The sequence below is a fragment of the Lineus longissimus genome, chromosome 8 (genome assembly GCF_910592395.1).
Source record: "Lineus longissimus chromosome 8, tnLinLong1.2, whole genome shotgun sequence".
NCBI lineage: Eukaryota > Metazoa > Nemertea > Pilidiophora > Heteronemertea > Lineidae > Lineus > Lineus longissimus.
The window spans coordinates 18,345,953-18,363,049 of NC_088315.1; the positions used below are offsets into that span (position 1 = coordinate 18,345,953).

Below are 17,097 nucleotides of genomic sequence, written 5' to 3' on the forward strand. Positions count from 1 at the left end.
GAAATAGCATTTTTTGTTCTTTCTATGTATGGGCATACTCATTAACATAAGGGGCCATTTCAGCAGGTCTGATTTGCATATGGGGCCATCTATTAAATCAAAAGTGTGGGATTATACAAAATAAGCCGGGAAAGTATTGGGGCCACTATATGTAAAGCATTCATCCATCTCCGCAATTTTCCTCCTTTATTTTGGTCGTATTCTTTCACCTTACGTTGTTAATCGCTCTTAATTTTTTCGAAGTAGGCCTACCGTATGGGAATATTCATCACGTGATACACGTCACATAATAACAAAACCGCCTCACCCGACCCAAGCACTGGGCGCAAAGTAGCGCACAGCTCCCTATATGAATACCCGGGGCAAATATAAAATATGATATAAAATCCCGATTAACATTTCTTTACTGCAATAAAAACAGGCTAACCACTGCAGATTAACAAGTAAGTGAGTGTTCCGGAACGAGTGGAGTCCGTGCGGAGGGTGTCGAAAAAACCCTAGGCGAACTACTTCCTCCGTCTGGTGCTGCCACCCACTATGCTCGTAGCCTGGTACCACTGGCCACCGTCAGACGACGCTGTTGTGTTTGACCTATTTTGACTTTTGTATTGACGGGACGGACAATACAAAAGTCAATACAAAAGTCAAAATAGGTCAAACACAACAGCGTCGTCTGACGGTGGCCAGTGGTACCAGGCTACTATGCTCGCGGCATTTGTTGTACTAAGTTCGTAACTTCACGCCATTGCCTCTTCACCATTCGCGAAATAGTTCGTCAAAATGGAGTGAAGTTTGATTTTTCCGGTCACAACCCCTCAGACCAATCAACCCATAATATGTAAAGAGCAAGCTCTAGTGAACTCACACAACTGTATGTCCCAGCAGACGATTTTTAAATACATATGATGTCCAACACCCGCACTTCAGTGGCGCCGGTGTGAATAAATATACTTGTGTGAATGGTCAGTGGCTCATGACGTCCCTATAACCAATGTTCATAAATCATAAAGTCCCTCAATATCTGTGTCATGGCGTTCCATCGGCATTTCCACCTGCCATCACTCGATGACGTCACCAGAACAATCGCCGTCTCGTTCGCGGCATTTCTCATTCGCTGAACAGCCGAGACACCTGCCATTGATATAGCCTGATGGCTGCTAGCTAGCTGATCGTGGTGGGAAAAAAACACGATTTGACCAGCCATAACTCTCAGCTAGACAGGCGGAGCAGCATAAGCTATCAATTCATCTGAGCGCACCCACCAACGCGAAAACGGACCACTTTCAATCGCTCGGTGCGCAAACTTGAACTTGAATTAAATTTTTTTTGCCATGTGTGAATACCACTCGCTATAAATTTCAACAATCATGTTACGTCACGTACACTCGTTTAAAAATACCACAAAAGCCAAGTTTCCGCGCAGTTATGTCACTTGTTGTCCGACTCCTATTTATCCGACCGTGACCTCAGTATTTGACCAATCAGCTTTATATCGTGAGCATTTTCGTGTATGGGTCAATGAATTTGACAATCACAATTTGAATAGATGAGTGGTTTGGTAAGCTCTCTGACGTAATGTACTCAATATGTTTGAATTTGGCTGTGCTCCTGGTATTGACAGACCGGTTTTGGGAACACAAGCGTTCAGTTGTGTCGACGCCAAGTCGAAGCACTGGTTCAACATTGGTGAGTTCAGCCTGATTTCTCCACAACTTTTTCTCCCCAAATTTTGCGACTGTTGTCTGATACAATGTACAATCTTATCTTATCTTTTCATTTTCATTTCTTGCAGACGCCAGACACGTTGTCCTGTCTAGCACACCCAATGCTGCCCAACCTGTTTATCACAAGATACGACGTGAACACCATGGTGAGTTATTTTTCTCTATCAAAACTTCCTTGATCGCAAATACATGTATTCTTTTGAAACTTCTGATCTCTGCAGCAGTGGCGGATCCAGAAATTTGGGAAAGCAGTGGGGGGGGGGGGGGGGGCGCTGCCCCACCAATGAGAACTCATGATAGAACCAAAGGTGCAATCCTGAAAATGAGGGGGAGGGTTCTTGAGGAGAGGTGCCCTAAAATATCAAAGAGGGACGACTCATGCGGGACCCCTAAATCCGCCACTGCTGTTCTGAATATTTCCACACTCGGCTCAGCTGACCTTTGAAAGGAGGACATTGTTAGACCATACCCTATCTATGGTACTATATCGTTCTGGCAGCAAGAAATTGAGACGATCAGTCACGTCTGCCATGTTTTATGACGTCACACGCCACGTGCTTGGCGCAATGTGTCACGTGCTCTATCACATTCTATCTCTGAACCAATCAGCCCTTGATACTGTGACATGTGATATGTATGATGAGGACCTTGACCGGATCAGAAAGATAAGGCATACAATCGAAGTAGTTCAGAGACATTTACATGAAGACATGGCAGAAATTACCAATCGTCTCGGTGATCACTATAAAATCCTAAAGGCTAGAGGGAGGTAATCATAATATGATCTCTACCGCCCGACCCGATGACGTCATTACTGGAATTCCGGCTGGCAACTTCTAGCTCATCGATTACTTCAGAACTGAAGTTGCCGCCATTGTGATGTAAATACTTTGGGTACTTCCGGAATTCCGGTAATGACGTCATCGGGTCGGACGGTGGAGACCATAATTACCTTCCTCTAGCCTTTAGGATTTAGTGATCACCAATCGTCTCATTTCACCTCTGTGCTGCCAACTGTGCGACGATCGAGGATCAATCGGAGATCAGCATCCCAGAGCTTTGATAAACCCTGCCAGTTGTTCCCAGGCTTGTGTTATGAATGACCATGGTTTAGTGATAGGCCTACCCCCTCTTGTATTCAGTGGTATTAAATGGACAACTGTGGCATGAGATATGGTGGTTTTCCTACAAAAATGGCTTCCAGTAGAACCTTGACTTCTCGTCCAAGCAGGAAAATTGAAATTCATTATTGAACTGCAATAAACAGTGCACAAAAACTGGGTGTAACCTTAGGCCTGCCTGAATTTCACAGGTCATGTCCAAAACTGCCTCGCACACTGGCGAAAATCGTAATTTGAGATAAGTGGCGGCGCATGGTGACAAGCAGAGGTATTATCCTCCTGGCCAGGGAAATCCCACGCCCAGGTTGTCCCTTTAAAGCTGACATGCATGCATAAAATCCCTAATGGCCAAATTAGAAAAGACGGAAAGGATGAAGTGGCGAGGGTTCCGAGTTCGAACCCGCTCGAGGAATATTTTTTAATTTTTTTCTTTCTCTGTGACCTGTCTCGTCAATGAACTTGTGTTTGTGCAGTCAAGTGAGACCTGTCGCTGGGTGTCTATCATGTTTCAAGTGCAGGTTGTCTTTTGGTGGTCGGGCGTTTGTGTTTTCTATCTTTGTCGTTTGGGTTTTTATGCATGCATGTCAGCTTTAAGTGTGTTTTCGCGTGGTCACGAAGATGACAGATGTGAATAATGACACCAATGCTTTGGCCCTGCGGTCACGTGGTGGCTTTCAAAGATATCCTTGTGCCGTTGGTAGGAATCTGCGGAAAGCCGCAGCAAACCAGCAGCAAACAAAAGACTTAGGCTGGGAGCAGTAATAATCTCGTCACAATTGAGTTTTACCTATAGCTCCTATACAAGTATAAAGATGGTGTGCGAAGATAAATTTCGGCCATTTTTGTTACCATTTTGATATCTAACTGTATGCGCCTGCTTAATCGCCCCGCCCGCGAATTTTTTTACACAGGTTCTCAGCCAATCAGAATCCGATAAATCTGTGTCGTCATTGGGGCGTCATCATGAAACTAAGAAGTAAGCTTGTATTTTTTGTGCTTGTTAATCAAATTTGAAGCATACAGTATCAAAACATACTGGAGGAAGACCATACACACGAGGCAGTATCGAAAGAGAAGTTTCATTGCAGAGAAACATATTCCTACTGGAGGAAGACCATTCACATGAGACAAGTCTCATTGTATATTCATGCTCAATATGATATCTGAAGGACTATCCCTTGGATCTTGGAGATGGGCTATTGTTATTGTCCTTTCTGTAGGTATGTTGCAGGCAGCAGAAATAACTGAAATATCTAAAATCTAAATAACAAGGGAAAAGAAACGCGTTATAAAAATAAAACATAAAGAGTAAAAAAGAAAAAAGAAAAATGTTGTCCACAACCGGATTCGAACTCGCGATCTTTGGATCGAACATCGTATTCTGCCATTTCTGACGAGCGCTCTACCGACTGCTAAGACTTCCGACGTCATGTATTTGTCGAAATCTGATTGGCTGAAAGTCCCTGTACAAATGTACACTATAGTGCCCAAAAGGTTCAGGAAAAAACATTCGCTACCCGCCCTTTTCAGATAGACAGTTAGCCCATCTATCACTTCGATCTATCTACCGTAGCTGTCATTGCCAATACTTTTTCTTTCAGAAGCCCCGACGTCCTTTGAACTTTCAAGAAATGGTTGGGTTTGGTCAAGGGACTGGTATTGGATCTGATATATTATCATTGTTGTCACACCTTTTCGCAAAATATGATGTCTTGAAAATGCTTGGTATTGCTCCTTGTGAGGTGTTACCCAACGTTAATGACGCCTGTCTGTATAAGTGGTACATACTTGACACCTATGGCGAAGGATGAGCCAGTTATTTTCGAGTTTGTACTTTGGGTGCATCTCGTTCCTCGGGTTGCATTGCGCCCGCGACCCCATAGGAGTTCCTGGTCTTGTCTCTTCGCCCCCAACCCCGATAAACTCTATGTACCGTGAACGAATGCTCATCAGGTCGACAGTTATTTGACGACGTAAATCCATCCATATTAACTGGCGCTGCGGCTGCGCTCAATAGACTCCGTTGGGGAGTCTGAGCCTGATAGGGTGTACCAGTCCAGCCGGTTATGTACGGTTGGTATGCTCTATGATATGGATCTCCAGCCACCTGTCAGCTAGGGGCAGACCCCAGTGTCTCAACCCTGGGTCTCAGAGGCGGTAACTTCTAGTCAGGCAGCGCGCTATGTCTGGTTAGGCGACATGGGTTACCAGGGCATCCACAGCCAAAATGGTTTGCACATGGAGGTCATCGCGACCGACTTGTGAGGGGGAAGAAGTGATGTCCATGGCGGTTTCAAATTGATCTGACGACCCCCGCGTCTTCTGGACAGGGAGGGGTTCATGTGGCCAAATCCTGTCAGCTAAATCCTATCGTTAGCATCGTTCGCGGTACATGGAAACCAAGGGCATGGAACCCTTTTTTGTCTTGGTTTAATTTCTCTGAGGATTTCAATGATGATATATATATTTAGATCCACAGGTATAGTCGGTACATGTGGCGACTCGCCGCATGAACATTTTAAAGGTTTTTTTCGAGCATTGTTAAAAGTTATGAGAATAAATTTCTTCTTTGGACGTGTTTTTTTTTACCAGAATGACAATCAAAAAGTTTGTCACTGGAGAATTTCCCAACCCCCACCCCAGCCCTAGAATAATATACAGACTAAATAGTATACTTTGGACTGTACTGGTAATATAGGTCAGTCACGAAAAATAAAATATATATTGGACTGTACTGGTAATATAGGTCAGTCACGAAGAATAGAATATGTATTGGACTGTACTGGTAATATAGGTCAGTCACGAAAAATGAAATATATATTGGACTGCACTGGTAATATAGGTCGGTCACGAAAAATAGAATGATATTGGACGGTACTGGTAATAGAGGTCAGTCAAAAAAAAGAAATATATATTGGACTGTACTGGTAATATAGGTCAGTCACGAAAATATCTGAAAGTCTGTGCCCCATTGTTGACGAATATAATATCGTGAGGACTTTATCAATAGTCACGGTCCCTGGCCCCTCCCACATAAAAATCATTAGCAAGGTCACTGCAGGCAATAGCTTCAGCATTGTTATTGTATAAACATGTCTTAAACATTATAAACGGCCCTATTTTGCGGGGTTACATTGGGTTCTTGCTGGGGGTAATGGTGTCCATGTCCAATTCTGCGTTTTGTGGACTTGTAAATCGGTCCAGCAGTGACATTGCGTTTTGTGGACATGTAAGTCTGTCCCGCAGTACCAAGTTTCACCCCAGCAATTACCAATAAGACCTGCACGTGACCTTAAAGTAAATAGCTATGCAAGTGTGGTCGAGACAAAACGCGATGTATGCATTGGAAGAAGGAAATGTGCGCAGAGTAGCTGGAACTGTCTGTCCAGCTCTCGTTTATGAAACAATGGGCGATTCGAAAGACGTCTCCTGAACAGATCGCCCATTGTTCACTGAAGCAGCATTCAAATTGTCTCCAATTTTTTCAGGTGGATTGCTCCATCTCGTGGTTTCCCTGTCCCGTCCCAAGAATCGAGCCAACGCGACCGAAGCCACTTCTGAGAGATAAATATTCAGGATGCCAGATTTGTGGAACACAATTGAGGTAAATGAGATAAAATTCGATAAGCTGGCTACAGTTGATGAAATGAGGCTTTAGATCCGTCATCATGTAACTGATATTGGGACAAACCCGAGGCATGTTGACCACCATTGCCTGACAATTCAATTTAATTGATTAATCTTATTAGTGCCAATGAGGCTGTCACAGACATAAACATGTGTATAGACATACTACTGATATGCTATAATAGAAGTTTTTTTTAAAAAACGTCATGAAAAATGATCAAATACTTCCAATTTCTTAAATTGTATATTTCAATGTTTCTTGGTATCCAAATCTTCCCTTTCTATTCCAGGCCAGTAGTCAAGAGCCATGATCAGGATTCCCAACGGAATTGACCCTTTTCTTGTTTTTTCTTGCTCACATGCTGTTGGCTCAGAATGGGTTGACACTCACCTGTTTTCGTCCCCTGAAAATTAAACATCGAACATTGTTACTCTTTGTTAAAGGTGAACCTTGCAAAATATGTGCTAATTCCTGAAATCAATAGCACTTCATGTATGTACTCGCTGATCCAGAATATTGCTATTTCTTGTTCCGTTTTCAATGTGGCAGTCGATTTACCGTATATGAGCTATTTCACAGCACAAGAAGTGCAACATTACAACAATGGAGCTATTTCTTGATCACAGCAAAAATGTGTTTCTACATTGTTTTACTCAAATGATGCATGGATGAGCCTTATTGACATATTTGTTTTCAAGAGGAATTGGTTGTAGGTTTTCTTTCTTTTTTCTTAAGGCAGGCCTTATTTAACAGAAGGCCTATATTTTAGGTAGGATATTATTTATACTATAGGCCCATATCAGTTTTGAGATCAATTTCCTCTTCAAGACAAACGTCAATCGAGTCTGCACCATTTTGATTGGGCGGTTTTGGGCTTATACAGTACAAGAGAATGCTCCATTGATGTTAACAGAATATGTCATTGTTTTGGTCAGCAATCAGTTCTTGCCACCTTGAAAGCGGTCACGGTTACTTACGACTTGTACATTGTTCAATTGTTATTATGCTATTGTCATTTGCCTTTGCCCCCCCCCCCCCCCCCCCCCATCCTTATCGACACTCACAGTGCACCACCCTCCATCCCATGCCCCGCATGCGCACTGACCCAACATCTGATCCCTTGACACGCTTGCTCAAGCGGCTCAAGCGGCGTCAGCAGTATCAACGTTGTGTTATTGTATTCCAAGTTTTGCATTATTCATATGTATGTACTTGCCAAATAAATTTTGTCATATCATAACCTTCGTCTCTTGTCCTTCGGTCAATAAGTGTGCGGATCACTCCCAACAAGTTCGATTAACACACTACACTATCTTCACGTGCAACACTTTACGGTCAGCCTTTTCCGCACTAATTCTAAGTTTTGTAGTATATATTATATACTTGCCCAATAAAGGTTGCCATATCATCAGGCTTTGTCTCTTGTCCTTCGGTCTCTCAGCGTGGGGGACACTCTCGAAAAGTTAGATTTATGCACTTATCAAACGACACCAATGCACCTTCCTCACCAAAATACCTCACGCCTGCGGACAGGGACGAAATAGCACAGAGTCTGTACCGTAACTTAATTTGCATCCCATTTCAATCCAGATGACATATCACCAGCCTTTGTCTCTTGTCCTTCGGTCTCTCAGCGTGGGAGACACTCTCGAAAAGTGAGATTTATGCACTTACCAAATGCACCTTCTTCACTAAAAATACCTCACGCCTGCGATCAGGGACGAAACAGCCCGAGTCTGTACCGTAACTTAATTTGCATCCCGTTTCAACCCCGAATGAGATAGCCAACTTGTATGTAAGCAGTTGACGATCGAGAAAAAGAGAAAGTTTTTCCAAGCCTTGCGGAGACCAGCGTCTATGTATGACGACAGTTCTGAAGAGCTCTGTCTGGTTTCCAATATCTGTATAGTCATCATGGTATCAATGATTGAGCCGATTTACGAATATCGCGTAACTGAACTTAAGCAGGATTTCATGACATCACAAACCATCTTTCACACATCTTCGCTCGTGAGGGCTTGCGAAATCTGCCTAGATAAAATATTTTTACTGACAAAGTCCCATTTCTCCACTACTCACGGAAAATAACTGGCGCTCAATGTGTGTGTCTGTGTGTCCCTGGAGTTCGAAGGATGTGACATTACAGAGCGTCCGATTTAGTCTCGTAAAGAGACGCGGATTATTCCAGGACATTCAAACTTGTGTTGTATCCTATCCTTAAGATGTATGGTTATCCCAACAGAGGTGCTAAAAGCCCTGTCTCTTTAGTATTGGATGAGGCATCCTGCAGACAGTCCGCTGTACGCTCTTGAGAGAGACACTGACACCCCATCTCTGCCAAGAGTAACCCGTGCTTAGAGTAACTGGTAAACTGCAATCGTCATTTGAATACAAAGCATTTGCTGGTGTTTATTCATATCATCTCCTCAAACACTACTCGAGAACTTCTTGGGTGGTACCTGATACGAGACAACTAACTGAGCCATAACTAATTTGAAGTGCTATTTGATAAGGGCACATGAGCTGTGTCCCTTTAGTTCGAATGATGTGACGCCTCACAGTGTCCAATGCAGCTCCTTGAGAGAAAAAGACACTTATACATTCACAGGACTTTCAAACTGCTGGGAGCGTCCCTACAAAAGTATGGGCAGTGAAGCGGACAAAACTGTTCCTCCAGTGTTAGTCTTGGAGGTAACGGATTTGGCATTACCTGGTATGGGCAACTCGTCTTGCGAGGGTGCAGATCGTGTGTCCCTTCTACTTCGAAGGATGAGACATACGACAGAGTGTCCAAAATGCCCTGAACTAGCAGCCATGAGGGAGGAGTTCTAGCCATCTGAAGCACTTAGATCCAGGACCAGTTTTATGATGACTAGAACACTTACAAAAGACTACAATATGTTGACTCAGTGACCCTCTCCTATTTGCCGCATCGAACTTGACTAATCCCATTGTTTAACCCGATAATCCCGCTAATTAGCATTCAGGGGCCTATGCCCAGACATATCATTTCATTTCACCCAAACCGCGCCAGTGGTATTATGCTAGTTATAATTGATATCTAGACATGACATGTCAGAACCAATAAAACACTGCCAATGTAGTTGTTGATGTCGTACAGATTCTGCATGCAAAAATCAGCTCAAAATTCCAACTACTTCATGGTTTTTCAAACATTTGGTAAATTTTTGCAAAATTCTGGCATCAAACTCAAAAAGAGGCCTTGGATCCAGGGCTTATATGACCATCCATGAGCATGAATGTATAGGACTGAAAAAGCCTGTAAGACCTGGGTACAAGGTATTTTTAAAGTGGTCTGCATCCGCAAACTGTGCGTGATATAACGCTGAAAATGCGGGATATTGATGATAGATACATAATCTGATAGATGTTAAAGCGAAATTTTTATATCAATGCTGGTTTGGCAGTTATTCTCAAAATATCACGAAAACGATATTTCCTCTCAATCATTTTCGCATGCAAATGGCATGCATGACATTACCCGAGGTGAGCACATGGTCCCTGGACCATTTCATCGGTAACCAAATCACTTGTCCTCATTCTATGCACGGCATCAGGGCCTTGATTACATATTAGGAGTCTTCATGGCCGGTCAGGACGGCTATCCTTGCTGATCATGCCTGGAAACATTTTGGGAGGACAGGCCGGCTTGGGGAAGACATCACTATTCCTTTCACTGACTCCAAAAGTGTTCTTTCAAGGACAAAGTCACAACCGGAATTCAGGGACAATTTTACTTTTAACCTCTGCAATAGGAACAGGGTTATCTGTCAGTCTGAAGGGTATCCTCAAAGCTAACGTGCATGCATAAGAACCCTAGTGGCCAAGTTAGCAAACACAAACGACCAACCATCAAGCAACCATGTGCACTTGAAACATGATAGACACCAAGGTCTCACTTGACTTCACAGAGACAGGTCCACAGGTCACAGAGGCACTCGTGAAATGAAAACTGAAAGATATACTTTCATCACTTCATCCTTTCAAGAGAACTGAACCGAATGTAGGCTAGGCACTATTGGCCAGATTTGGGACATACAGTGTGTAGACAGTCCCTCCTTGTTTTCATGACCAAGTCGGCTGTCCTTTGGGTTGTGGAGGCATGTTTCTTCATGGCCAATCTTGGACAGGTACTCCACCTTCTTGGGGACCGTGACGCAGGGGTGGAAGTGCCAATCATAACAAGAGCAAAAAATCTTGGGGAACTGTCTGACATGGCAGTGGAACCTTGATCCCATCCCTCAGCAGATACCATTGTCAGCAGGCCATCCTGTATTTTATGGACACCGAATTCAGTCTCAATTTGGCAATTTCCATTCAATTCAAGTGTCTCTATCATTCAAATATACAACAAAAGTGCATTTTGTGGGCTGTAAAAATGCAACAGACTACTTCCCGCGTCTTCACCAATAGGCCCAGCTGAGCACAGCGGCCATTGTCGTAATCCTCTGCAGACTGGCCTCAGGGCTGGTATGCACACCCGACAAACTCACCAATACGAATAAATTTAAGATACTCAAAACACTTTATTGATACAAATGCCATGACCAGGACCACTAATGATTACAACATATTTTACAAGGTCAACAGCTTTACCAAGACCCTCACATTTACAAATTATGGACTGTAGCAAACTTACACGAGTTAAAAAATACCGGTAACGAATGGTTTCGCTCCAGGTCAAAACTTCGAGCTTACGTATACAGTCTTCCTTGAGACATCATCTAACACACAGTATTATACAGCACCTCATTTGTGACCCACCATGGCAAAATGGGTCGCATGTCACACAGAAGATGAGCCGAAAGTGACACCAGGACATTATAGAAGAAATTGATGTACTCAGATGTCACAAAAGGCAGACAACAGTGAAATGAACAACCAGTCCATCTCAACCTGTCAAGCTCGAAGTGACATGCGACTCATTTTGATGTAGTGGGTCACATTTTAGTGGCAGCGGTCTCAATTTATTTGATCGAGAATAGTATGCTAGAGTTGCACGTGCTGCCACCACTTCCTGAACGAAACATTCTCCTGTTTTTGGGTATATATCGATCACTCTTCAATTTGCTACAGTCCCTAATACTGACAACATAATGCAGAATCACTAAATAATAGAAAAGTGCTGGAGGTTTTGGAGCAAAGTGAATTGGCTTGCACTCTTGGGTACTTTTCTAAACATGTAATTGCTGACCTCCAAATGATGTCCTTGAAGACCTTTATCGAGATTAAAATGAGTAATCTTGACAAATTCTAAAATCTCTATAATGAAGTTTAACGAACCTGCACAAATAACACTGAACTATCTTTCTTTCTGCAAGCTCATCAGAGCACTGTATCTTTTTGCTTATTACAGTTCAATATTCATCCTCAACTTCAAAATTAAAATGCATTCGATTAAATGTCACCATTTCTGACATGATTTCAAACTATTAAGGGACCAGACATCGTGATACACCGAAGACCTACTTCTAAATGATACACGAGGATTACAAAAGAGAAATTTAGTGTCGAGTACAATATTTAACTCTTCAGTGCCATATGTATTTTGATAACGATGCAAGGCCTGTTTTGATGCAAGTCTGTTCAACGTTGCCAAACCTTTCCACAAGGAACGCCATGACGAAAACCAAGCGCTATCCCTAACAACAAGACACAGGCCCACCCAAGGCAAAATTACCACGTACACTGCATGACTGAAATGCCAACATCTGTTGTCCATGAAGCACAGCATGGACGAGTATTTTCGATTGCAACATCTTTGGGACGCCCTTTATACCATCTAACATGAACTCAAAATATCATTCGATTTGTTCTGCTAATGATTGCTTCATAGCATTTAACACTGGAATGTGCTCATATGGTGAACACTACATTTTGGCCGCTATTAAAAAGTTCTTTGTTTGATGTACCCCTACTTACCCATTCAAAAGATAACATGAAGAAAAATTGTCCAACATTTTTTTCCCACAAATTTTAGCATTTTTTTCTTTTTTGGAGGAGTCTTACAGGAGATATGGAAATTTTATGTTACTTTGTTGATAACAGCTAAATATTTGCCATCTATTTTCAACCTTCGGGGTTTTGAAGAAGCAAGTCACATCGAACAAAAAACCTTCAAAAGACTGCCTTAAGTCTCCGTTATTTTCTACTCGAGTTTGGCCGAATTGGATTTCCGACCTTCTCTTGAAGCATGTCGAGAGTGCGACCTCGACTTGCTACGGTGGCGCGAAAGTGACCTCGACTTGCTGCGACCTTTGGATGGTGACCGACTGCGACCACGGTCACGACTTCTGGCACGATCGCGGCTTCTTGATCGTGACTTAGACCGACTTCTGAAAAATAAAAAAACACCCCAATGACACACTGATATTGACGAGTTTCAGTCTCTCCTCGAGAAATAAATTCTAGTGGGTTAAACAGTGACCTTAAATAGATAATTTTCCTAGCCGAAATTGTAAAATTTCCGTCAATCCCCTCCCAAGAAAAAAAACAAGTTTGACAAAGCAAGGAGAAAAGAAGTTAGATTCACTTCCATAAAATGAACTGCCATTATCAATTACATCTAGCTGTCGAAGACGTGTTTTGAATCTCACTCCCAGGGCTCGAATTTAACCAAACCACCACTGCCATGGCAGTCGGTGCACTCAAAATTGGCATTCGTGCCCTCTCAATTCTTCTTGCTCTCAAATGAGCCTAGTAATTATCAAATACGAGGGCGTCGCAGCAAATTTATCTCTCAAAGTCACTGGGTCTATCGTGACATGCAGATGTCATCACCGCAGCACCATATTGGATGGCAAACACATCGTCTTGGTTGATGGCCAAACAATAAAATGACGTCAGTGAAACGGCGATCACAAATGTAAAACACAAATATAAAATACTCATACCTGCTGTGCCTGCTTTTTGCCGCTTTAGACGGGGATCTGGAACTAGACTTCTTGCTCTTCGACTTTGGGGATTTAGATCTTGAGCGTTTATCCCGAGACCTTGACCTCGAATGACGTTTCTCAGGGGTACGGGAGCGCGAGTGACTCCGACGCCTTGACCTGCGGTCCCTTGAGCGGGAACGGCGATTTCTGTCGTGCGATCTTGAGCGCGATCGGCGATTCCAGCCGCCCCTGTCGCGAGAACGACTCCTGCAAGAGAAAATTTATTCAAATACGTGAACAACCGTAGAAATCTATGTGCATTTTTGAGGATTTTGGATGAGTTCTGATGCTTCTTAGATTGGCAAGATGGAGCCACTACAGTTTCACCTTAACTTATAGACAGAACTTCTACAAAAAAAGCACTTTGTCAACGCATACCATTTTGAGATGTCCAGCATGTTCAAAAGCGTAGGAGGCTTTACTGCATAACGGCCATACTTACCGCGACTAAAAACAATTCTCTTTACATCACAAGCCGTTGTTTCACTCATCCAATTCTTACATCACAAGTTCTGACAAGTCTAACAACCACTATCTAGCTATCGACCATGATTGCAGTCGGACCATTTCCATTCCATTCCAATAGGGGGCAGCACCATTCTGCCCCTCATACATCAAGACCATATACCAAATTAAACCATACCATTAACCACCATTTCTCAGCCTGGAGGAAGGAACAACAAGTAAACAAATGTGGTTTTTCTTATGAAAAACACTAAACATGAAATCCTACAAAAAAATTCCTAAAAATATAGCTCTTAGGCCTTTCAAATGCACACGTAAGAGGGCGCTACATATCTCCGAATTTGCACCAAAACTTCACAGAAAACACTTTATTTTTATTTTTTCTCTCTCGTATTTAGCCCTGGGTAATTTGACCACCGGAGAGTTTTCTGCACCTCAAAATGCCCAATTCTGCTTTTACACTTAAATGCTAAAATTTAGTACAAAAATGCTTGAATGAAACCCCAAAATATGCTTTTACTTGTGAATATGACCATATCAGAGACATACTTCCAAATTTTGGACACTGAAATTCCAAGAGATTGTCGCAGTGCACAGTTCTGGCAACAAAACATCCCCTGAACAAAATATCGTGACCCAGAAACTGGCCAAAAAATTACAACAAGTGTTAAGGTGCCCATGCAAATGAAAGACAAAGCCTTATACTTGCTGACGATAAAAGGACTGGATTAAACTTGGCAATAAATCTCAACTGAAACACTGAACTGGACATGTAACTTCCTCTCCTGCATACATATTTACATTTCACTGAGATATATGAAAGTATTCAATCAGATGAACATGAAAGTATTCAATCAGATATATGAAAGTATTCAATCAGATATATAAAGTATTCAATCAGATAAATATGACAGTATTCAATCAGATATATGAAGGTATTCATTCAGATATATGAAAATAATCAATCAGATATATGAAAGTATTCAATCAGATATATGAAAGTATTCAATCAGATAAATATGAAAGTATTCAATCAGATATATGAAAGTATTCAATCAGATAAATATGAAAGTATTCAATCAGATATATGAAAGTATTCAATCAGATAAATATGAAAGTATTCAATCAGATATATGAAGGTATTCAATCAGATATATGAAAGTATTCAATCAGATATATGAAAGTATTCAATCATATATATGCAAGTATTCAATCAGATAATATGAGAGTATTCAATCAGATATAATGAAACTATTCAATCAGATATATGAAAGTATTCAATCAGATATATGAAAGTATTCAATCAGATATATGAAAGTATTCAATCAGATATGTGAAAGTATTCAATCAGATATATGAAAGTATTCAATCAGATATATGAAAGTATTCAATTAGATATATGAAAGTATTCAATTAGATATATAGTATTCAATTCAGACCAGCATATTCTTACATTGCAAGGCAGTTTTTTTAAACTGTCTAACTCTTGTGCCATTATTTACATCCCCATCTTTTTTAATCACTTTAGTTAATAAATCATAACAGCCCCCTAACAATTTTTTAATTTTCTACACATAAATTAACGATCGATTAATTCTCACCTGGATCGCCTCCAACTAAACGACGGACGCCTTCTACCTCCGCCATCACAGTCGCGGGAAAAATGCCCCTTTTCACCGCACTGGTAACAACGAAGGTTTGGATCGAAACCTCGACGACGACGACCCCTGGTGCGTGGTCGGGCTATGCTGACTTTTACTCGCGAATTGTGAATCACTCTGCAAGAAAACACAAGTTAAAGGGACTCTTTAGGCAGCAGCTAGGTGGATGTCATTGAAATTAACACAAAGTTGCCAATAGGGGTCACTCTCTCCCAGTACATCAAATCCATTCAAGTTTGTACAAGGAACATTTTTAGTTCAGAATCTGACCTGACCCAGTACCCATTTTAAAAAGTGTATGTTCTGTGCAAATAAGTGACCTGAAGATGGCCGTTTCAACCCCCTGCTCCTGTCTACATTCTCCCTTTAATGTATATAATTGTCTTGAATTGATGGATCAAGATAGATGTAAAGACGTCAAACTGATATAGTGACAATGAAAAGAGGTAAATGAAGTCTTTAGTAAAAAGGAATTTCAATCACATGCCACGCCAGCTGCCTAATTTTATATTTGAGATGCCCGAATGCACTAATCTCGAGTCTAATAGTAATAATGCTGCACATTTTTGTGTTAGTTGAGTTGATTTATCCCCAGGATCAAAACCAGGCCCTATTGCGTAAAAGCCAACAGTGGGAGTCCCGTTCGGCTATGAGGCTCCTGGCAATTCGTAACTCGATGATTAGGTACTTGGGGACCAGGTTACTTACTTCCCATCCATTTCTCGGATCGCCTCATCCGCATCATCTCGATATTTGAATACAATAAAGGCAAAGCATGGAGGGTTCCGTGCGAGCCATACTTCCGACATGGGCCCAAACCTCTCAAATGCTTTCTCGATATCTCTCTTTGTAGCGTCGATGCCCAAATCTGCGACATGAACACGGTGGCCCTCGGGTGACGGACTCCGACTAAAGCTCCGTTGCCTGTAGTTGTCGCTCCGCCCTCTGCTCCGGCTTCTGCTGCGACTGTATCTGTTGTCATAGGAATTACTTCTACTCCGACGACCCATCGTTGACGATCAGGGCTGTCAAGATAAATATCAATAAATAGCAGAGGGAATGGCATACTGTCGTAATCCAACAGATGATGAATGAATTTATAAGACATTTTGACAAAATGGAGGAGAAAAGCACTTTGGCCAGCAGCTCCAATAGACACCCTGCGAAAATAAATTTCGGCCATTCTGAAATGATCCTTTTCACAGGCAAGGACGTTTGTTTACCATGGCATAAAAGTAAAAATATACAAGCTTATTCAAGGTATTTACTTCAAGTTGTCCATGCCTTTCAATGTTCATGATATTTTGACTGCTTTTTGATGATGATTTGATTTCAAACATGACTTTTGTCATGGTAAACTTACGCTGCCTGTGAAAATGGTCTTTACACAAATGACAATGGCTGAAATTTATTTTCGCATACGGTCTATTGGTTGGGCAATTCACACCCTTTTCGGCCGGTGACACTTGTATTAACTTTTAGGCCATTTGCAGGACTTAGTTGCGTAAAATCTGACTGGTCGGCGCCCAAACAAACTTTTCA

The 17,097-nt window shown here is 41.9% G+C and overlaps 1 protein-coding gene and 1 long non-coding RNA gene across 3 annotated transcripts in view; one reads left to right on the forward strand and one right to left on the reverse strand.

Annotated features, from left to right (window-relative positions):
* The first annotated feature begins 1,622 nt into the window (after positions 1-1,622).
* On the forward strand, positions 1,623-5,411 carry LOC135492778 (uncharacterized). The gene is made up of 3 exons (XR_010448120.1): positions 1,623-1,686; positions 1,793-1,870; positions 4,447-5,411. It is a non-coding gene; the product is annotated as an uncharacterized LOC135492778 (long non-coding RNA).
* A 5,589-nt stretch (positions 5,412-11,000) lies between these two features.
* The window catches only part of LOC135492143 (serine/arginine-rich splicing factor 7-like), an 87,939-nt gene continuing 81,842 nt past the window's right edge, over positions 11,001-17,097 (reverse strand). For both annotated transcript variants that reach the window (XM_064778352.1, XM_064778351.1), the window contains exons 2-5: positions 16,264-16,580; positions 15,496-15,672; positions 13,388-13,636; positions 11,001-12,829 (exon numbers count right to left, since the gene is read on the reverse strand). In XM_064778352.1, the coding sequence (XP_064634422.1) occupies positions 12,643-12,829; positions 13,388-13,636; positions 15,496-15,672; positions 16,264-16,565 (915 nt within the window). In that variant the 5' untranslated portion in view covers positions 16,566-16,580 and the 3' untranslated portion in view covers positions 11,001-12,642. The remainder of the gene's footprint in view (positions 12,830-13,387; positions 13,637-15,495; positions 15,673-16,263; positions 16,581-17,097) is intronic.